At 41.2% G+C, this 23,285-nt stretch overlaps 1 protein-coding gene across 14 annotated transcripts in view; it reads left to right on the forward strand.

Annotated features, from left to right (window-relative positions):
* Window positions 1-23,285, forward strand: part of nrxn2a (neurexin 2a) — a 496,353-nt gene that overhangs the window by 171,443 nt on the left and 301,625 nt on the right. For all 14 annotated transcript variants that reach the window (XM_057820438.1, XM_057820422.1, XM_057820428.1 and 11 more), the window contains one exon: window positions 3,351-3,512. In XM_057820438.1, coding sequence (XP_057676421.1) covers window positions 3,351-3,512 — 162 coding nt within the window. The remainder of the gene's footprint in view (window positions 1-3,350; window positions 3,513-23,285) is intronic.

Here is a 23,285-nt window from a genome sequence, read left to right on the forward strand (position 1 = left end):
ATCTCTATATATAGGTAAAACGGCGCCATTACAGATTGAGCGCGACAATGCGTGAGTGGGTCGTGCAGCGCATGCATTAATTGCGTTATATATTTTAACGTGATACATTTTTTAAAAAATTAATTACCGCCGTTATTAGGATAAATTTGATAACCCTACCTTAAGCCTAAACTAAAGACTAAAGACATAAAAACATATTATGTCTGTAATGTTAAATACAATTAGAAAACGACTTAATTGAAAAAATATATATCTTAAAAAAAAAAAGGCATGGCCGATATTTTTTTGTCGATTCCGATACTTTGAAAATGACGTGATCGGACCCGCCGATCGATCGGGACATCTCTAATTTTAATACCTCTAAACACCCTCTAAATTAAAAAAAAAAAAAAAAAAACTACGCAAAAACATGTATTACACGTCATTGTACTGTCCTCGTCAAAACGTTGGAGCTAAGTCCTAGCTAGACAGCCAGCGAAACTCCGAAATGACGATGTCAGATGTCCGTGTAGTTTGCTGACTTTATCCAGCTGCTCATGACATCAAGACTTGCAGATTGAAAATAAAATAAAATGAAATTAAATCAGTCTCCTATAACTGGGGTTGAAGTCACTGAGGTGGTTGGAAAGCTCCTCGGTTGCAAGGCCCCGGGGGTGGATGAGATCCGCCCGGAGTTCCTAACGACTCTGGGTGTTTTGGGACTGTCGTGGCTGACGCGTCTCTACAACATTGCGTGGACATTGAGGACAATGCCTCTGGATTGGCAGACCAGGGTAGTGGTCCCCCTTTTTAAGAGGGGGGATCAGAGGGTGTGTTCCAATTATAGAGGGATCACACTCCTCAGCCTCCCTGGTAATGTCTATTAAGGGGTGATGGAGAAGAGGGTCCGTCGAGAAATTGAATTTCGGATTCAGGAGGAGCAGTTTGGTTTTCGTCCCGGCCGTGGAACAGTGGACCAGCTCTAGACCCTCGACAGGGTCCTCGAGGGTGCATGGGAGTTCGCCCAACCGTCTACATGTGTTTTGTGGATTTGGAGAAGGCGTTCGTGTGCCTCGGGGAGTCCTGTAGGGAGTGCACCGGGAGTATGGGGTACCGAGCCCCATGGTAAGGGCTGTTTGGTCCCTGTACGACCGGTATCAGAGTTTGGTTCGCATTTCTGGCAGTAAGTCGAGTTTGTTCCCAGTGAGGTTTGGACTCTGCCAAGGCTTCCCCTTGTCACCGATTCTGTTCATAACTTTTATGGACAGAATTTCTAGGTGCAACCGAAGCGTTGAGGGGGTCCAGTTTGGTGGCCTCAGCATTGCATCTCTGCTTTTTGCAGATGTGGTGGATTCATCTAGCCGTGACCTCCAACTTTCACTGGAGCGGTTTGCAGCTGAGTGTGAAGCGGTTGAGATGAAGATCAGCACCTCCAAATCCAGGACCATGGTCCTCAGTCAGAAAAGGGTGGGGTACCCTCTCTGGGTCGGGATGAGATCCTGCCCCAAGTGGAGGAGTTCAATTATGTTGGGGTCTTGTTCACCAGTGAGGGTAGGAGGGAGCGGGAGATCGACAAACGGATCGGTGCAGCGTCTGCAGTGATGCGGACTCTGCACCGGTCAGTAGTGGTGAAGAAGGAGCTGAGCAGAAAGGGGAAGCTCTCGATTTACCAGTTGATCTACGTTCCTACCCTCACCTATGGTCACGAGCTGAGGGTAGTGACCGAAAGGACAAGATCCCGGATACAAGCGGCTGAAATGAGTTCCCTCCGCAGGGTGTCCAAGCGCTCCCTTAGAGATCGGGTGAAAAGCGTGGTCATCCGGGAGGGACTTGGTGTTGAGCCACTACTCCTCCACGTTGAGAGCAGCCAGTTGAGGTGGCTCGGTCATGTGGCTCAGATGCCTCCTGGACGCCTCCCTGGAGAGGTGTTCCGGGCATGTCCCACTGGCCGGAGGCCCCGGGGACGACCCAGGACACGCTGAAGAGACTATTTCTCTCGGCTGGCCTGGGATTTGCCTTGGGATCCCGCCGGAGGAGCTGGTTGAAGTGGTTGGGGAGAGGGATGTCTGGGCTTCCCTGCTAAAGCTGCTGCCTCTGCGACCTGACCCCGGACTAAGCTGTAGATGATGGATGGATGGATCAATCTTATCTTCAATGACAGCAATTCAAATACGTGTTAACAAGTAGCTGCTGATAGAGCAATAACACACGATTAGCATGTATCAGTTAGCGTCCGCACAAAATCAAAAACAATCATATAAACTCGCCCTGAGTATTCGACCACAATTGAAAACGCACAATAAACAGTACAAATTGGGTTATATACAGTCGTCACCTCTGGATGCTTCACAAGCAACAAATGTGCGCGCAGGCTGTCACCTCTTCAATCAGCTGAGCGCTTCCTCATACAGTATGTGCGTGTGTGGGATAGGCAGTGTGTAGATGCTCTCACCTGCAGGAGTACAACCTGCTCTACGCCCCGTGCGTCAAAATAAAAGCGTTCATCACAAAACAAAAGTCAACATTTAAAACAAACTAAAAAACGACGAGACATGCGTCGTAAAGTGGAAATCACGTAAGTGGGGTACGTCGTAACCTGGGGACTACCTGTACTTCTGCTTTTGTAAAAATTCATCATATTTCCAGCATGTTTTGAAGTCTGACCTTTTCATAGGATACATGAGCAATTCCTGTAAACCCTTTGAATTTTAATTGTTTTAATTTATTGTCATGCATTTGGAACGGTTTCCATCTGTGAAGAATTTCAATATTACCAGTGGGCTTATTGTCATGGCAACAAGCGTATTCGTCTTTTGCCTTTCTCTGTGGTTTTACACTTCATCTTCTCTGTCTCTTGTGATGTGACTGATACGATAAGATTTTTTGTTTGCCTCTGCCAGTGGGCAAAAGCACTAATTAAGCTCACCATTTCAGTATTCTTAAACCCAAATTAATCGAGTTTTCCAACTTCAGCAGCATCCACATTGCTTTCGGTGCCAAACAGTGATTTGAAGAAACCTTTGTGTTGTACTCACTTTACTGCCATCAGAAACGGGAATCAGTAGAGATTAGTGAGGCTATCAAGGCTGTTTTTCCTGTTATGGCTTTCCAAATCTAACCGTCAGCTATTATCAGGCAAAGAACCACGCGAATTCAGTGAGTGAGGAAAAAAAACATCAATGCCGAAAGATGCATTTAAAAGAAAAAAGTCGCAAGTCGGAAATAATACTTACAGGCACCGGTTCAGCCTTTTATGAAACTTCAGGCAGGAATTCGTAGTCAGCACACTCATTTGGAAGCTGTTGTTGGCCACAGCTCTCTCCTAAAGACATGTTTGCATTTTTTTCAAAGTCCTTTTTTTATCCTTCTAGGTGACCGTTTTGGTCGATGGGATACTGACCACCACAGGCTACACCCAAGAGGACTACACCATGCTGGGCTCTGATGACCTTTTCTACATCGGAGGCAGTGTAGACACGGCTGACCTACCGGGTTCGCCAGTCAGCAACAACTTCATGGGCTGCCTTAAAGACGTAAGTTCACCACGGCCGATTGAGATGATTGAAATTGATGCAGTTTAGCGCAACTCGGACGTTACAGAAACTCTGAGGGCACGCAGGTCAGGGTGGTGGCAGATCGTCCCCCTCTAATCCTCTAATGAGAACCAAACATGCTCAAAACGTGCCTCTTTTTTTGGGATTAAAAATTCATTCACACACCTAGGAGAAAAAAACCCAATTGGAGAGAGTACTACGTAAAAAAGGAGGCGCTACTGAGCTGTGCAGCCATGCCCTTTTTCAAAACCAAAATCAATCTTCTAATTGGACTAATTCGACCAAGTATGCCAAATTCCGTGGCTCTATAAGCCGCTGAGTCCTTGAAAAAATATACTTCGTCACGGCAACAGACAGAGACATGTGGACATGTGCCTTAAAATGTAGTATTACAAAAGGTCTTGAAACTACAATGTCCAACCTGAAAAGAACTGGACATGAATAGGTAAAATGAGTGACTTTCTGTTGACACTAGTTGGCGCTGTAAGGTTGATTCAAATGACCCCTACAGGACCCTTCAAGGTACGACTCTCACCAAGCACGGGAAGTTTGGCGCAGATATGTTGTATGCGTGCATAGTTATGACTGTTCAAAATTTGTGGCGAGACAAAATGGGGTTGGTCATTTTCACTTTCCTGTTTGGACCCCTCTGCTTCAACGAAACCTCAGGATTTTTCATCAGGCACCTGAATACATGTCTTAAGGCTCCCCTGAAACAGGTTTGAGGTCACTTGAATTTTTTTACCTTGCAGGAGGAGCCTGTCTCATAAAAAATGCCATTTCCTGTTCCCAGTAGTGGGCGCCAGGCCTAATGGGTAATATTTCAATGCAGTCGTGTTCAGGCTGCGATACCACATATACTGGTCATTCTCAAAAAATTAGCAAATTGTGAAAAAGTTCATTTTTTTCTGTAATGTATTGATAAACATTAGACTTCCATATATTTTAGATTCATTACACACAACTGAAGTAGTTCAAGCCTTTTATTGTTTTAATATTGATGATTTTGGCAAAAAAAGTCAAGAAAAACCAAAAATCCCTATCTCTAAAAATTAGCATATTTCATCCGACCAATACAAAAAGAAAAGTCAAGCTTCAATTAACTATATCAGCTATGCCCTCAATACTTGGTCGGGAATCCTTTTGCAGAAATGACTGCTTCAATGCGGCGTGGCATGGAGGCAATCTGCCTGTGGCACTGGTGAGGTGTTATGGAGGCCCAGGATGCTTCGATAGCGGCCTTCAGCTGATCCACAGTGTTGGGTCTGGTGTCTCTCAGCTTCCTCTTCACAATATCCCACAGATTCTCTATGGGGTTCAGGTCAGGAGAGTTGGCAGGCCAATTGAGCAATGCCATGGTCAGTAAACTATTTACCAGTGGTTTTGGCACTGTGAGTAGGTGCCAGGTCGTGTTGAAAAATGATATCTCCATAAAGCTTTGCAGCAGATGGAAGCATGAAGTGCTGCAAAATCTCTCAATAGATAGCTGCGTTGACCCTGCCCTTGATAAAACACAGTAGACCAACACCAGCAGCTGACATGGCACCCAGACCATCACTGACTGTGGGTACTTGACACTGGACTTCAGGCATTTTGGCATTTCCTTCTCCCCAGTCTTCCTCCAAACTCTGGCACCTTTTTTCCGAATGACGTGAAAAATTTCAGTGCTGCTTCTCTGTAGCCCAGGTCAAGCGCTTCTGCCGCTGTTTCAGGTTCAAAAGTGGCTTGACCTGGGGAATGCGGCACCTGTAGCCCATTTCCAGCACACGCCTGTGCAAAGTGGCTCTGGATGTTTCTACTCCAGACTCAGTCCACTGTTTCTGCAGGTCCCCCAAGGTCTGGAATCGGCCCTTCTCCACAATCTTTCTCTGGTTGTGCAGTGTTTCCTGCCATACTTTTTCCTTCCCACAGACTTCCCACTGAGGTGCTTTGATACAGCACTCCGGGAACAGCCTAGCTCAGAAATGTCTTTCTGTGTCTTAGCCTCTTGCTTGAGGATGTCAATGTTGGCCTTCTGGACAGCAGTCAGGTCATCAGTCTTGCCCATGATTGCGGTTTTGAGTAATGAACCAGGCTGGGAGTTTTTAAAAGCCTCAGGAATCTTTCGCAGGGGTTTTGAGTTAATTCGTTGATTCAGATGGTTAGGTTAGTAGCTTCTTTAGAGTACCTTTTCATGATATGCTATTTTTTTAGAGAGGGATTTTTGTTTTGTTTTTTCTGATTTTTTTGCCAAAATCATCAATATTAAAACAATATAAGGCTTGAACTACTTCAGTTGTGTGTAATGAATCTAAAAAATATGAAAGTCTAATGTTTATCAGTACATTACAGAAAATAATGAACTTTATCACAATATGTTAATTTTTTGAGAAGGACTAGTACATGCCAGATATGAAAAAGAGTCAACCTTGCATCAGAGAGTTATTAGTCATTGACTGAATTTGGCGTGTTGCAAAAAAAAAAAAAAAAAAAAAAAAAAAAACGGCCGACTTTGGTACCCCGCCCAGGTCAGGCCCGTAAATGAAAACTCACCATTTTGAAAACTTAAGGTCTCATATGTCTCATGAACAGTCTTACCAATTTTGAGGATGATCAGACTTACCCCCCTGGTTGACAATATCTCAGATATGCACCCTGTAGTTAGTTATAAATTTCACATTCAATCCAAAATACTCGATTGGAATATGGAATATGGGTGCAAGATTTTTTTAGCAATTTTGGACAAGGTATCGACTCCCCAAATTTCATCGTTCTACGTTGAAAAAACAGAATAGGAGAGGCCTTTTTGAAAAATCCTTTCTGTCGCCACTAGTTGGCGATAATTTTTGTATCGACAAATCGTGAGATCAACGTTATCGTAAGCCTTGCATCCCAAATCGTATCCTATCGTGAGGAACCAATAGGTTCCCACCCCTACTACTTAGAGGGTGTTTCAAGGAGAAACATTAGTGGAGAGACGGCACCATGTGTGTTTATAGAATCCGATGGGAATTCCTTGGCGAGAGAGTCGCGCCAGTATACATAATGCATCCATCTTCTTATGCTCACTCTTGAATCTCCTCTCTGGGCTCGTCCTCATTTTTAATCTTTCCATAAAGCCTCGGCCTGCACCTGTCACTTTGATTATCTCCATGGAGCCCGTTAACATCGTGTACTTGTGCATTAGAATTATGTCAGGTGTAAAGCAGCGCATGATCTGCTAATGCCCAATTTCAGCTGGTCATACACATTTTTAATTCAACAGGAAAGGCAGTCGCATAAAAATCAAATGGGACCACATTTAAAAGTGCCAGTGCCAACTCTCAATTCAAACCAACGAGTTTGCATGCTCTATTCAAATGCCTTTTTTGCATACGTGGCTATAAAGTTTGTGTTTGTCTGCGTCCTCGCTTCCCATTGAAGCATTCTGCATAAAACAAACAGCTAATCCGTATTACAGCCTGACAAAATTCACATAGCAAATAAGGTGGAAAGACTAAACACAAGCAATAGCAAATGTGACTGAGAGCTTGGCAGATAAAGAGAATTTCATACTGTATTATTACAATCAGACCGGAGGCTTATTTGAGAATTGTGCCAAAACCAGCACAAAGCTTCATAGCTGAGTGAGATTTGACTCTTTTTCCACTTTTGCAAGTTTTTTTTCCCTACTACTAAATGGAATATAAAAGCTGCATGGTTTGCTGCCACTTTATTTCCGTGGCCAGACATTCAAAACAGCTAACACTATTTCAGGCGCAACGTCTTGCAACAATAGACTTGTGCAGGAACAGGTACGGCGAGGGAAATAAGTATTTGAACACCATGCGATTTAGCAAATTCTCCCACTTAGAAATGATGCGTGGGTTTGAAATTATCATGGTAGGTGCTTGTCCACTGTGAGAGACAAAACACAAAAATCCAGAAATCACAGTGTATGATTTTTTAAAGAATTTATTTGTATTATACTGCTGCAAAAAAGTATTTGAACACCTGTTTATTACCTAGAATTGTGAGCCTCAAAGACCTGTTAGCATAGGCGGAGTTTGACTTTTGGGGTGGGGGGGGGGGGCACAACATATTGACGACCCCAAAACGCAGTGTTAGCAAAAAAATTAACTTACAAGAATAATAAAAATAATAAGCTGACGATGAGCGTTTTTTGTTTACCATCATTCTTGAGAGGAATACTAAATCAGGCTGCTTACTACGGGTGTAACGGTACACAAAAATCTCGGTTCGGTACGTACCTCGGTTTTGAGGTCACGGTTCGGTTCATTTTCGGTACAGTAAGAAAAGAAAATGCAAAATATAAATGTGCTAGTTGTTTATTACACACTTTTGTGCTTTCAACAATAGGAACATCATCCTACACAAAGTAAAATTCTGCTCAAAAATAGAAAATACAATATTCTGAAATGTAGATATTTTGGAAAACAAAATAAAAATAACTTTGGCTAAGACTTTTTCTTTAAAATAAATATCTGATGTGCAAAATTGAACAGTTGCAACACTGAAGTGAAGAGTTGTTCCATCTATATTCTTTTTTAATTTAAATTCCCCACCCAGAGAGCCAACCATCTTCCATGTTAACATTTAACCGTTACCCATGCTGCTCACTGCACTTCTGAGTGGTGCGACGGCCCTGGCCGTTTAGTTGTTATCTTTTTTGAGACTGTCAGTCATCTGATCAGCTGGCCGCCTCCCCTCCCAACGTGGCGTACTCTGATTGACGCCGGACGGGCAGACGACGTCACCGTCGCTGACGGGCCACCCGAACTAGCCGCTGTCTGACATGTATCCATTATGCAGCGCTTTGTTTACATTTGCGGCAATAACGACACTTGCTTTACGGCAGCTAATCCGATACACGGTAATACGGCTCTGGTAATAGTATTAGGCCGTTGTTTGAGCTTGCATACCCGCGTGTGTGTTGTATTGTGCCTGAGTCTTGTTAACCAAATTAAGGCAGCGTTAACAAAAGTCATCTGATCGCTGGTCATTTTACAGTCAACACTCAGAGTTCGCAACTTCGCATTTGACAGCATACGTGCCGCGTACCTCCTCGCCAGATGTTTGCTCGCCATTCATTCACCCGTGCATTTGATCGCTATTTTGTTACACTCTCGCTTTTTCGGTGAGGTACTTTGTGTTAATTCGTTATTGGATCGTTTTTGTTCACTACTGTAAATAAGAGCACCGCAGCAGTAGAGGTAAACTGCCATTTTCGTTCAACCCGTTTTGCTTAGTGTACAAGCCCGGGTAGTGGCTGTATTGTTTTTTCTTTTTTACGATCAGGGTTTACTTAGCGGATGGGGTTCAAGTGTAGTTTCATTTTGTTTGTTGTTTTGGCCTGGGCTTACGCTGAAGCCAGCTTCTTCTGCATTTTGTATATTTTGTTCATTGCGAGTTCGACTTGTGTGAATAAATTTGTGTCCACTTGCAACTTGTGTGCGTGGCGCGTTTTATGTTACGCCCTTAGCAGCTGTCCGTGGGACGTAACAGTGGGATTATGGGAAGCATGAGCGGGCATTCTGCGCTTGCGTTAAATGCGTCAAATATTTTGACGTGATTAATTCAAAAAATTAATTACCGCCGTTAACGCGCTAAATTTGAAAGCACTTTGCATTATGTCAGAAACTCGTTCAGTACTCCCCCGTACCGAACCGAGGACCACGTACCGAAACGGTACAATACAAATACATGTACCGTTACACCCTTACTGCTTACGCAATATTTTTCGCGTATTACGTAGAACAATATATTTAAGCACATTTTAGCAAGCCATTCTGTGTGTCACATTTGCTTTATTACCGTATTAGCCCGAATATAAGACGGCCCTGATTATAAGACGACCCCCTCTTTTACAAGACTCACGTCTGAAAAGACTTTTTGAACACCAAATTAATGTTTATATAGAAAATAATTACAGTACATCCGAAACAAATGATTATAACAATATATTTGAGAGAAAAAGCAAGTTATTTTGCTTCATTCAAATCTTAATATCTGAACATTTAAATATGTAAACTAAAGTGCAATTACATTCGTAAATGAATGGCTTCTGGTATTTGAAATGTAAATACCAATCTATTGTGAGAAAACAACAAAATTGGAATAACTGCAATTAACCATCAAAGTGAAGTCTAACTGTAACTGTAGTCTTGAAACAAATATGAATAAGGAAAAACATTGCAATAAAATAATGCTAACTGGTTAAACTTGAGAGTAGCTGAGATTTGTCATGACAGAACATCGCTTCAATGATATCTGGCGCCATCTAGCGTCGTGAATGGGTATAATGTCTAGACCGCAAATATAAGACGACCCCCTCTGTTTCAGCCTTATTTCAATGCAAAAAACAAAAAAAACACTGTCTTATATTCGGACCAATACAGTATTTTTTAAAAATAATTTCAACAATCTTGTAACTCGCCTTTGTGGCGTTCTCTTTTGACTGTCGGGCTCTAGCAAAATACTGCTGCTGTGAAATTAAACTAGCTTCAATATTTCGCTATGTGCCTTCCCTGTAATCTTGTCTTACATGTCAGCGTCTTGTTTGGTAATATCGCCTCACATTGAACTCTTTAAAAACAGCGACTGTCTCCTTGCAAATGAGGCAGACACAGTTGTTGCATATTTTAGTGAAGTAATCGTCCAATTTTTACCTATCCCTGAAGCGTCGGCCGTCGCAGTCAACTTTTTGTTGTTGTTGTTGATTGTCGCCATTTTAGAAAATTGGGAGTAACGGGTCACACGGGGTACTGTTGCTTAGAGTGCTGCTGCCTTTTAGTGGGTAAATGAGGAGCAGCATTTAGTGTGTAAGCTACTTCTTCTGCTGGTAGCAGTATTGCTGACCAATTTATTCAGTCTGTGTGCGGGCCAGACGTTATTGATTTTATGACAGAGGCTGGGGGGCGGATGAAATTTGACCATGGGCCGCATTTGGCCCCCGGGACGGACTTTGGACATGTCTGTCGTAGGGTCTCAATGTTCCTAAGAATGGTGAGGAATCAGAACTACACAGGAGGAGCTGGTCAATGACCTGAAAGGAGCTGGTTACTGCAAGGTTACTGTTAGTAATACACTTAGACGTCATGGTTTAAAATCATGCATGGCACGGAAAGTTGATTAAACTGATTAAACCAGCACATGTCCAGGTCCGTTTTAAGTTTGCCAATGACCATTTGGATGATCCAGTGGAGTCATGGGAGAAAGTCATTTGGTCATATGAGAACAAAATGGAACTTTTTGGTCTTAATTCCACTCAAAGTGTTCGGAAGAATGAGTGCCATCCCAAGAACACCATCCCTACTGTGAAGCATGGGGTTGGTAGCATCATGCTTTGGGGGTGTTTTTCTGCATATGGGACTAGACGACTGCACTGTATTAAGGAGAGGATAACCAGGGTTATGTATTGTGAGATTTTAGGGAATAAATTCGAGAAATGCTTAAAAATCAGCAGGAGGTGACCCTGAAATGCCTCAAAATCAACAGGAGATGAACCCCAAATGCCCCAAAATCCCCACGAAGTGTCCTGATAGCTACAGAAAGTCCGAGGTGCTTCAAAATTATCAGGAAGTGATCCGATATACAACCATCACAGCAAAACTACTATGACAATTTCTTCAGAAATTGCATTTTCTTGTTTACCAACTGGTTTTCCTGTCCTTTTTCTAGTAAATCTAATGAGATCGTATCCAATTTCATTAACTTTTACAACAGTAATATTGTTTAATTGGCACCGTCAGCGTGGTACGGCTTGAAGTATTGCTTGATATGTATTTATTGTTGTGGTTAAGTTTTCCAATCGGCCACAAGAGACAGGATATTAGATACGATGTGTGTTGTACATCACTGCAAACGTGACCGCAACTATAAACATACTCTTAAATTAACCTGTCTAACAGTGACTCATATTAGCTGTTGGCATATTTTTGTTATTATTTTTATGGTGTACCTAATTAAATGTCCCATGTCTCTCTCGTTCCTTAAATGGAAATAAAAACATTTTCACATTCGGTAGTATAACTCGGATTTGCAACCATTTAAATGTTTATATTGGTTTCAAATGAGGGTATCACATATCATTTTCAAGCACAGGCGCCGGATGATTTGCTCTCCATATTTACGCTGTAGCGTGAAGGCGCTGAAATGAAGATGAGATGTTATTTATGGGCAGGTTATTGTCCCGGTATTACTGCAACCAACGCTCTGTGGGCGGCATGGCTTGTGGTGGTGTTCGGGGCCCGCGTTGCTGCTGATGTGCCAAAGTAGAAGGTATTGAAGGCACGCTGGCAGGATTGCAGCCGTGAAGACGGGATGACAAACAAGAATAGAAAAAAAAAGCCCTACTAATGAGGGCGAGCGGTGGACGAGGCAAAGCTGATCAAATGGGATCAGCCTGCCAGGAAATGCTGAGGCGAGGTTCAGAGACGGGTCAGTCCGGCCCGGAGCTTTGCTACCAGACCGGTAGGGCCGCTTGCCGAAAGCAGAGAATCGACACGTTTACCTTGCGCTTAATCCCGGTGGGAACCAAAAGTAAGCCCCGACTCGAATATGTCGTTTAAATTCACAAAGGACATTTATTTAGAGAGATTAATGTCTTGTGTCATTGAAATGACAGAACATAGTCAATGATGGATCTCTTTAGAGATGATAATAGAGGCCATCAGGTTCATCTGTTAAAAGGGAAAATAAAATGCACTTGAAGACAAATGCATCAAGCACAGTAGCGAGCGAGTGGAGACACGTTTATCTGCAGGGTGATCATCTGAGAGGTCAACAATACGCCAGGCGATCCAACATTTCCTCCATTTATACGATGCTTCAACCTTTGGAGCCAATTTGTAGTCAAATGTCCTTGTGGTCCTCATAATCATATTCAGCTTTCTATTCTAATAACAACGCTAAAAAATCAGTGAAGATAATTGCCATAATTGATTTAATTGTGTACTTACATACAGCCAACTGTTCTGACAATTCCCCCCTCCCACTTTTTTTTATGAAATGACACATTTGATTCCTGGTAATGGCATCGTTTCCACTTTACACCCACTGGTTGCCAGAACACATCATTTTCTGACACATGCGATCATGTTTCAACTCTCTAATACGCTGCATTTATCGCTCACTTATGGAGATATGGATCCAGTGTCATTTGCTTTTGGGGAGATGGTTTTCATGGCAATTTAGTGGAGAAATATAATGCAGTTGATGCGAAGAAAAACAGCCTTTTAAATAATGCCCAAATCTCTTGACACTTTGACTCTCTGACCTTTCGGTGGCATTCGCTTGTTGCTTTCTCTGAGTACTCTGGCTTCCTCCCACATTCCCAAAACATGCATGTTAATTGAAGACAGTAAATTTTGATAGCTTGTACTGTATATAAAATGTTGCTGGTGACCAGTCCGCGATCATTGGGATACGCTAATGCTCCATTTTCAACCACAGCCAGAGGTGGGTACCGTAGCCAAAAATTTTGTTCAAGTAAGAGTAACGTTACTTAGTAGTAGGGGTGTGCCATCTTAGGCACCCCATGATTCAATTCGACTACATTTCGATTTTTGAACGATGATCACAGTATTGACGATGATTGCGGTTATCGCAATAAACACGATTATCGATGCATCGTACATTACTGATTAATTAAGTAGCCCAGAAAATGTATGTCCATTACCGTATTTTTCGGACTACAAGTCGCACCTGAGTATAAGTCGATCCAGCCATAAAATGCCCAACGAAGAGAAAAAAAACATATACAAGTCGCACCGGAGTATAAGTCGAATTTTTGGGGGAAATTTACTTGATAAAATCCAACACATAGAACAGACATGTCATCTTGAAAGGACATTTTAATATAAAAATACAATAGAGAACAACATGCTAAATAAATGTACAGTGTACAGTGCATGAACAACGAAATGTGAATATACTGTCCTACGCTACGGCTCGGTCCTGGCTATCCAGCGAACTCCCAAAAGACAATGCTGGACATCCGTATAATTTGCTGAATCAATTTGGTCCTCGATGGCAAACAGGTTCGCATCAGCGTAAATAAATGATAATTAGGTACTATTACAGTAATAAGTAACAGGTTAGCATGCGTTCGCTATCATTAGCACATCGTTCAAACAACCACACAACTGGCTCTAAGTGTCCGATCGCGGGTGGAAAACACAAAACAACAGAAAAGATGATACACGCAGGCGTTGCCTCTGTAGAGATAATTTAAAAGCATAAACAATGAAAGTAGGTTCGCAGCCGTCTTTTCTCTCTCGCTAGCTCGCCCACTCACTCACTCACTCACTCAGAGCTACTTAGCTGTCCGTCTTCTTCTGGCGTGTGAGCACTCTTCTTCACGTAAACAAGTGCGAGTGCGCCCTCACGTGGGCGTGAAAGCGCCACAAACTAAATGCATCCATTTCAAGATAAAAAAGTCAATAATGCAATTGAACATACACTGCCAAAGGCAGAACGCGAACGTGGCCATAGCTATAAAGAGTTATTCAGATAACTATAGCATAAGAACATGCTAACAACTTTACAAAACCATCAGTGTCACTGCAAAACACCAAAATAACATGTGAAATTATATCATAATGTGTTAATAATTCCACACATAAGTCGCTCCTTAGTATAAGTCGCACCCCCAGCCAAAATATGAAAAAAAACGCGACTTATAGTCCGAAAAATACGGTATTTATTTAAAATATCCTTATGATTCAACAGAAATTATGTTAACATGCCCATACAACAAAAAGCTGCCCTTAAAGAGCATACGACATGAGGAAAAAAAAGTCTTAAATAGCATTATTATGTGAATTAGAATCATATTTTGAGACAATTTGATTATATACAACAATGTAGCAAAGCGCAGATGACGAGAAATTAGTCTTTTAATCTGCCGGTTAGCCACGCCTACCATTATAGGGCTCTAGCGTTCCCAACAGGTGGATGACGACAGCGGGAGAATGGGCTCATCGGTTTTACTATTCAGCCCATTGAGGGGGAATTATTCAGAACGAGGAAAATGCGACGAAGAGAGCCGCAAAATGTCATTGTTTCAGTCTCTCTACTCCAGCATTTTTACAGGATATTGTTTTTATCCAAGTATTTCTCCCCAATAGCTAAATAAATGGCTTGAGAAGGACCAGTCAGCCCGTTGAGGGGGAATTATTCAGAACGAGGAAAACGCGACGAAGAGAGCTGCAAAATGTCATTGTTTCTGTCGCTCTACTTCAATATTTTTTTACAGGATTTTCTTTTTATCCAAGTATTTTTCCCCAATTGCTAAATAAATGGCATGGTCATGACAAATAAGTCTTGTGCTAAATGGAATATGAAATAATAAAACTGCACTTATTCAGGACGACATGGCAAAATTACTCCATAATGGTCAAAACTGTCGACTTCACCTTTACTGTCGCACCTGCCGAACGATATTTTATGACATCTAAATCGGGCTTATGTCATTTCCCTTCCCCAGCTTCGGAGAATGTAAACAAACCAGGAGGCATGGCAGCTAGCCGACATGCTAACCCGAACCGAGTGATGTTTCAAAGTCTTCGAAGCGGAAAATCACACATAACTAGCCTGGAACTTTTGACATGACGACTGGGTTGTCGATTGTCTTCGGCAAACCGCCCGGCGGAGAGCAATATGCAGTTCGTTCCCCGGAGGAGGGCGGCTGCAGTTGTTGTGCAGCTAATGTGCATAAGGAGCGCTTTTTACATGCCTATCAATGATCAAACGTCAGTAGTCCTTTATTTAAAGAAAGTTTTTAGTGTTTACTTTGTAATCGCTGTATTCTCGGCCATTTTTAACACAAAGTTGCAATTTATGATCGGGTGGATAATTTGACAGAACATCGCGCAAACCAAGAGTGCAAAAGCCGAGCATAGTGCTCTCCCGGCAGGGTTATGTGCGACAAGGAGCATGTCAGCCACAAAAGGCAAGCCACCTAAGTATTAAAATGATCCCAGTATTTGACATAATACAAAACAAGATGTTTACTCACTTCCTCGTAAGTCCTAATGTCCCACAGGAGTAGGGCTTGTTTTGGCCAATATCCACGGTGAATGGGAACCTTTTGAAACTCCAAAAAGGCGCACACGCCTCTCCCTCATACAGCAAGATTTTTCTGCAGCCGTTTGGCGGGCGTGATGCGAAAAATAAATGTACTAACCCGCAAGATCAGCTGAATCTTTAGTTCTTCTCATACAACAGTACGGCTGTATAGTGAAGAGGACTCCTTCTTCCGTACACGTCACAGCGCCCTCTTTCTCAACTCGAGACTGTTGCCGGAAGTCACTCATTTTCATGGCGCGGGATTAAAAAAACTAAATAAATATAGCAATCGCTTCCACACACATCCAAGCGGTCCATATCATTCAGGAGCATAAAATACCATGTGTATTTTGAAATAAACATGCTTTTTCGTGTCACATGCACTTTAAGCTGTTTTTATTTATTTATTTATTTATTTTACAAGAAAGTGCAAAAACACTCACCATTTTCAAAGGGAGTACTTATTTCTCTCAACAATACAATAAAATTTACACTGGTGGAATGAATTCCACATTTTCTGGACACAAAGTGTGTTTAGAAATAAGACTTCTTTTCACCAATATACTTTGTTTTCACAATGTTACCTCCCTTGTGTAACTCTTGGAGTGACAGGTGGAAATCACAACTGCTCTTGATCAATTTTAACTTGTGGCATTTATTGCAGAGCACATAAAAAAGCAACACCGCCACACACACACTCATTACAGAGCGCGCACTTTCTTCTCTCCCTGCCCGCCCACGCGCACACACGCCTGTCGGCTGCAAGGCAGCACTTGCAACAACTGATTTCTGGACTATTTCGCATGTTTGTAGTGTTACCGCTGTACTTAATCATGGTTTTACACGTTCTGCATATGAAATACACCTTAGCAAATTAGCTTAGCGCTCGTGTGTGGTCATGTGACTTGTTATGTTTCATTGGTGCAATGGAGTCAGGTGATTATTGTTGCGACGTCTCATTGGTGAAACTGAGACAGCCGCTGTCAGCATCTCTGGCAAAAATAGTCTAATATTTAGAATAAAGCGGAAAAATGTAACAACTAGTGGAGCCCAAAACAGTGGTTAAAGTACTCGAAGTAGTACATATTTATCAAAAAGTTACTCATGTAAATGTAACGGAGTAAATTTAACGCGTTACTACCCACCTCTGCCCACAGCTCTATTGAAAGTGAGCACTACAGGAGAATAATAAATACTGTAGATGGGCTCCTAGCAGCTTCCCTCTAACACTGCTTAATAATTTAGCTGTGATTTGTTAGCATAATCCCTTCCAGCTTTTTGACTTTTGTTGTGATTTCAAAAGAGCATCTGGGAATGAAGCCGTTCTGCTCGGAATTGTCGCCGTATTTATAAAGCTAATGATTATACAGTTTATGTTTTGAGTTGCTTTTCAGCATATTAAATTGACATCATACATTTAAGGTGGAAAAATATCTCATTCAAGTACTAAATCTGTTGTTTTTTCATACTTGAGTATATGTTAGGAAATGACGCATGTATCGTTTTCACACTTTGGCATTGATTTGACCTTGAGTGTAAGTACGTAACCACTTTTCACTAGGGTACATATTGTCAAATTTCCCAACCTTTAATCCCTTTTGCTATGAGTTTTGCTAATATACGTGTTCCTATGTATGTAGTATATAAAATAAAGAACGTTTACCTCACTTAATTCCAATTGGTCAGCTTGACCATCTGATTTCAGTGCTTAATTAGTCACAGCGAGGCAGTGTGAAGTGTGATATTGGCTTACTTCCCCTTTGAGCCGGCCTGTAAGTCCTGTGTGCAGTGTGGTGTGTCACCTCCGGCGCTGACTGGTGGCACAGTGATGTGGCAGATAACACATCGGGCTGCGGGTGAAATGAGACGAGCTTTATTTTTTTGGTGTCCTGCTGTGCATATTAATGAGGCCAGACCACAATACAATAACAACGCAAGGGGAAGTCACAAGAATGCCGCTGAAATAATGTACTGTCTGCTTTCATGAGGAATGTGCTATTAACTCTTCTCACTTTAATGTCATACAAACGCAGTATATTTTTAAATATATTGCTTTCTTGTTATAAAAATAGCAAAATATAATGAGGGCACAGGTAAATACAACAGACACCTTCTTGTGTGAGCTGTCCTTGTTTAGTGATGTTGAGTTGTTTGATGACCTTGAAAAATATTTTGCTACCTTCAGTCCATAATTTTCTCCTCTGCAAAACAAGAATATTTTACAAAGAAATCATAAGCTAATTTTAATAGAACGTATTTTTACTTGCCTTAAAACCAGTTATGGACCCTCTAATCAGCTACTTTATGTCTATGCAGGCTTCAAAATTGACTTTAAAATACAGCGGTATGGAAAAGTATCGGAACCTTTTGGAATTTCTCACATTTATGCATAAAATCACCATCAAATGTGATCTGATCTTTGTAAAAATCACACAGATGAAAAAACTCTCTCCTTTAAAGTGCATATGACACGAAAAAGCGTGTTTATTTCATAATACACGCGGTATTTTATACTCCTGAATGCTATGGACCGCTTGGATGTGTGTGGAAACGAGGCTGTCAAAATTATCGCGTTAACGGACGTTAATTAATTTTTCAAATTAATCACGTTAAAATATTGTACGCAATTAACGCAGATGCCCCGCTCAGACAGATTTACATGACAGTACAGTGAAACGCTCACTTGTTGTGTTTGATGGAGTTTTGCCGCCCTCTGCTGGCGCTTGGGTGCGATTGATTTTATAGGCTTCAGCATCCATGAGCATTGTGTAGGTAATTATTGACATCAACAATGGCCGGCTACTAGTTTATTTTTTGATTGAAAATTGTATAAATTTTATTAAAACGAAAACATTAAGAGGGGTTTTAATATAAAATTTCTATAACTTGTACTAACATTTTCCTTTTAAGAACTACAAGTCCCTCTATCCATGGATCGCTTTAACAGAATGTTAATAATGTTAATGCCATCTTGTTGATTTATTGTTATAATAAACAAATACAGTCCTTACGTACCGTATGTTGAATGTATATATTCATCTTGTGTCTTATCTTTCCATTCCAACAATAATTTACAGAAAAATATGGCATATTTTATAAATGGTTTGAATTGCGATTAATTGCGATTAATTACGATTAATTAATTTTTAAGCTGTAATTAACTCGATTAAAAATTTTAATCGTTTGATAGCCCTACTATATTTATTTAGTTTTTTTAATCCCGCCCCATGAAAATGAGTTACTTCCGGCAACTGTCTCGAGTTGAGAAAGAGGGCGCTGTGACGTGTACGGTAGAAGGAGTCCTCTTCACTATACAGCCGTACTGTTGTGTGAGAAGAACTAAGGACTCAGCTGATTTTGCGGATTAATAAGTTTATTTTTCGCATCACGCCAGCCAAACGGCTGCAGAAAAATCTTGCTGTATGAGGGAGAGGCGTGTGCGCATTTCTGGAGTTTCAAAAGGTTCCCATTCACCGTGGATATTGGCCAAAACAAGCCCTAATACTGTGGGACCATGGGACAAGGAAGTAAGTAAACATCTTGTTTTGTATTATGTCAAATACTGAGATCATTTTAATATGGAGGTGGCTTGCATTTTGTGGCTGACATGCTCCTTGTCGCACATCCCCCCGCCGAGCAAGCACTATACTCGGCTTTTGCACTCTTGGGTGGCTGATGTTCTGTCAAATTTTCCACCCGATCAGAAATTGCAACTTTGTGTTAAAAATAGCCGCGAATACAGCGATTACAAAGTAAACACTACAAAACTTTTTTAAATAAAGGACTACTTACGTTTGCTCATTGATAGGCATGTAAAAAGCTCTCCTCATGCACATTAGCTGCATGTTAGCTGCACAACAACTGCAGCCGCCCTCTTCCGGGGAACCAGCTGTAAATTGCTCCCCACCGGGCGGTTTGCCGATCGGCGAAGACAATCGACAACCCAGTCGTCATGTCAAATGATCCGGGCCAGTTATGTGTGATTTCCCGCTTCAAAGACTTTGAAACATCACTCGGTTCGGGTTAGCGTGTCGGCTAGCTGTCACGCCTCTTAGTTTGTTTACATTCTCCGAAGCCGGGGAAGGGAAATGACATAAGCCCGATTTAGGTGTCATAAAATATCGTTCGGGAGGTGCGACAGTAAAGGTGAAGTCGACAGTTTTGACCATTATGGAGTAATTTTGCCATGTCGTCCTGAATAAGTGCATTTTTATGATTTCATATTCCATTTAGCACAAGACTGTTATTTGTCATGACCATGCCATTTATTTAGCTATTGGGGAAAAATACTTGGATAAAAAAAATATCTTGTAAAAATATTGGAGTCGAGAGACTGAAACAATGACATTTTACGGCCCTATTCGTCGCGTTTTCCTCGTTTTGAATAGTAAAACCGATGATCCCATTCTCCCGCTGACGTCATCCACCTGTTGGGGACGCTAGAGCCCTATAATTGTAGGCGTGGCTAACCGGCAGATTAAAAACCTAATTTCTCGTCATCTGCGCTTTGCTCAACTGTTGTATTTCGTCGAATTGTCTCAAAATATGATTCTAATTCACTAGAGCAGGGCGGTAAACTGAAAATTTACCGTGACCGAAATTCTTCACGATGACCGACGTAATTTTGACCATGTCGGTAAATTCGGTAATTTAATAAAAGAAGAAAATATAGTCTTTTCATCCCGCTTTGACTCTGTGTTGTTCGGCTATGTTCATTCCCCTTTAAGAAAGCAGACAGTGTGCTTACGTTTGGTGTCACATGGTTTTCAGGAAGCCAATCAAACAGAAGCCCGGTAGGCTAACGCTAGCTGCTAACGCTAGCGGCTAACGCTACAAGTAAACGGGATGCGTCGGGCTTAAGTTAGCTTCGCCAAACTTTCACCCGACATTAAGTAAACTCTTGACGGGTTCCAGATAGGGATGGAAAAACCGAGGCTTTCTGAAACAATGAACCACTTTTAAGACAATTGCCCAAAATTGAATCACTGTTTGACACACTGCAAGAGCCCCATCTACTGGATAAACAGTGCACGTTTCTTTTTAAAAGTAAAGTTGACAAATTGCCTCAGCATTACATATCTTCAATAGAATTAAGTGGATGTCGTCTATTTCAACCAGGAGATCGTGTCGTCATTAAGTGTGATTTACACAATTAAAGTTGACCTCTTTAAGCCTGTGTCATTGCTTTTGTCTGTGAAGATGTGTTCAAAGCAGTATTTGTAATACACGACAGTGCTAGTCTTGTAAGTGGCTCGTCCTAGATGACGGGGAGTAACTATGTATTGTTTATTTTTTTGTAAAAATTACAGTACAGTAAGCACAGTGCTTGGGAACAGGAATATTATTTATTGCATACTGTAAGGATTTCCAAAATCATAAGATGTAAATAATTGAGCCGAATAAAAGAAAGGAAAGGTTTGTGAAACATTTTATTTTTTAATTAAGTATAATTTCTGGGGGGCGGGTGGATGTGTCGTATTTGTATCTATTCTAAATATCTAAACGTAACAATGCGGAATGAATTTAATGAAATTCAAGTGATGATATTTTTCAAGTCATACAAGCTGTTATAAATGTTCACACAAGAATTCTTATTGTTTACAAGATTTTTTTTAATACTTAATGTTTAGACTGCATGTGCAATTGTTAAATTGAAAGCTGGTAAGTAAATTTAACGAGAAACTGTTAATTTGTATTCCATGCATTGATTCAAATTTTCAAATGATATAACAGTTTGCTTGGGCGAATTTATCGTCATTTATCGTTATCGAGGTAAATCTGCTCAATTTATCGTGATACGTACTTAAGGCCATATCGCCCAGCCCTATAATTCACATAATAATGCTATTTAAGACTTGTTTCTCCTGTCATATGCTCTTTAACTAAAACCACCCAAACATTTATAGGTTTTCACATTGTAATGAGGATAGAATGCAAACAATGACAGAAGGGCGAAAAACAAGTAAGTGAAACATCGCATTTAATATTTTGTGCCCCCCCCCCCCCCCCCCCCCCCCTTGGCAACAATAACTTCAACCAGACGCTTCTTGTAGCTTCAAATCAGTTAGGCACATCGATCAGGATTAATCTTGACCCTTTCTTCTCTACAAAACTGTTGTAGTTCAGTCAGATTCCTGGCATGCCACAGCATCTCAATGGGGTTCAAGTCTGGACTTTGACTTGGCCACTCCAGTGTATTTTGTTCTTCTGAAACCATTCTGAAGTTGATTTACTTCTGTGTTTTGGATGGTTGTCTTGTTGCAGCATCCATCCTCTTTTTAGCTTCAACTGTCTGACAGATGGCCTCAGGTTTTCCTGAAAAACGACCTGATAAAATTTTGAAAAAATGCTTCCATGAATGATTGCAAGTTGTCCAGGCGCTGAGGTAGCAAAACAGCCCCAAATGATGATGCTCCCTCCACCATGCTTCACGGTGGGGATGAGGTGTTGATGTTGGTGAGCTGTTCCATTTTTCCTGCACACATGAAGTTGTTTGTTACTCCCAAACAATTCAACTTTGGTTTCATCAGTCCACAAAACAGTTTGCCAAAACTTCTAAGGAGTGTCCAAGGGCCTTTTTGCGAACATTAAACGAGCAACAATGTTTTTTTTTTTCCGACAGCAGTGGCTTTCTCTGTGGAATCCTCCAATGAACACCATTCTTGGCCATAGTTTTACATATAGCTGATGTGAGCACAGAGATATTGGACTGTGCCAGGGATTTTTGCAAGTCCTTAGCAGACACTCTAGGGTTCTTTTTTACCTCTCTGCGTATTCCGCGCTGAATTCTTGGCGTCATCTTTGGTGGACGGCCACTCCAATGGAGTGAAGCAACAGTGCCAACCTTTCTCCATTTGTAGATAACTTCTCTGACTGTCGATTGATGAACATCCAGACTTTTAGAGACGGTTTTGTATCCTTTCCCAGCCTTACACAAATCAACAATCCTTGATCGCTGGTCTTCAGACAACTCTTTTGACCGAGCCATGATGCACATCAGACAATGCTTCTCATCAAGACAGTTCTTACTAAAGATGTCCCAATCGATCGGGATCAGGTCCGATCACGTCATTTTCAAAGTATCGGAATCGGCAAAAAAATATCGGATATGCCTTTTTAAAATTTTTTTTTTTTTTTTTTAATTAAATCGTTTTCTAATTGTATTTAACGTTACAGACAAAATGTCTTACACTCATCCAGAGTCTTTAGTTTTGGCTTAAAGTAGGGCTATCAATTTTATTTATTTATTTTTAAAATTACGTTAAAATATTTAACGCAATTAACACATGCGCTGCACGACCCACTCACGCATTGTCGCAATCAATCTATAATGGCGCCGTTTTACCTATATAGAGAGATAAAAGGCAGCGTAAAATGAGTAGAGTGAATTTTGGAGCCTTTTTTTAATAGGCTAAAGCCTTACAATCCCTCTCCCGACGATTAGAAATATCATGGGAAGCATTGTGGGGAAGCAAGTTTGCAAGTGATCTTTACTTAACACCTTATGTTATTTCCCAACGCAGAGAAGATATACAGTATCAATTGGTAGCACTACGCACAGTCATGGTTCCACTTCCCATCATGCATTTAGGTTGAATGACTGCAGTATCATTTACTGAAAGCTCAACAAATACACTAGATGGCAATATTTAGTCACAATATACAAAGTCACAAGTCTTTCTATCCGTGGATCCCTCTCACAGA

This window comes from Corythoichthys intestinalis, chromosome 18 (genome assembly GCF_030265065.1).
Source record: "Corythoichthys intestinalis isolate RoL2023-P3 chromosome 18, ASM3026506v1, whole genome shotgun sequence".
Taxonomy (NCBI): domain Eukaryota; kingdom Metazoa; phylum Chordata; class Actinopteri; order Syngnathiformes; family Syngnathidae; genus Corythoichthys; species Corythoichthys intestinalis.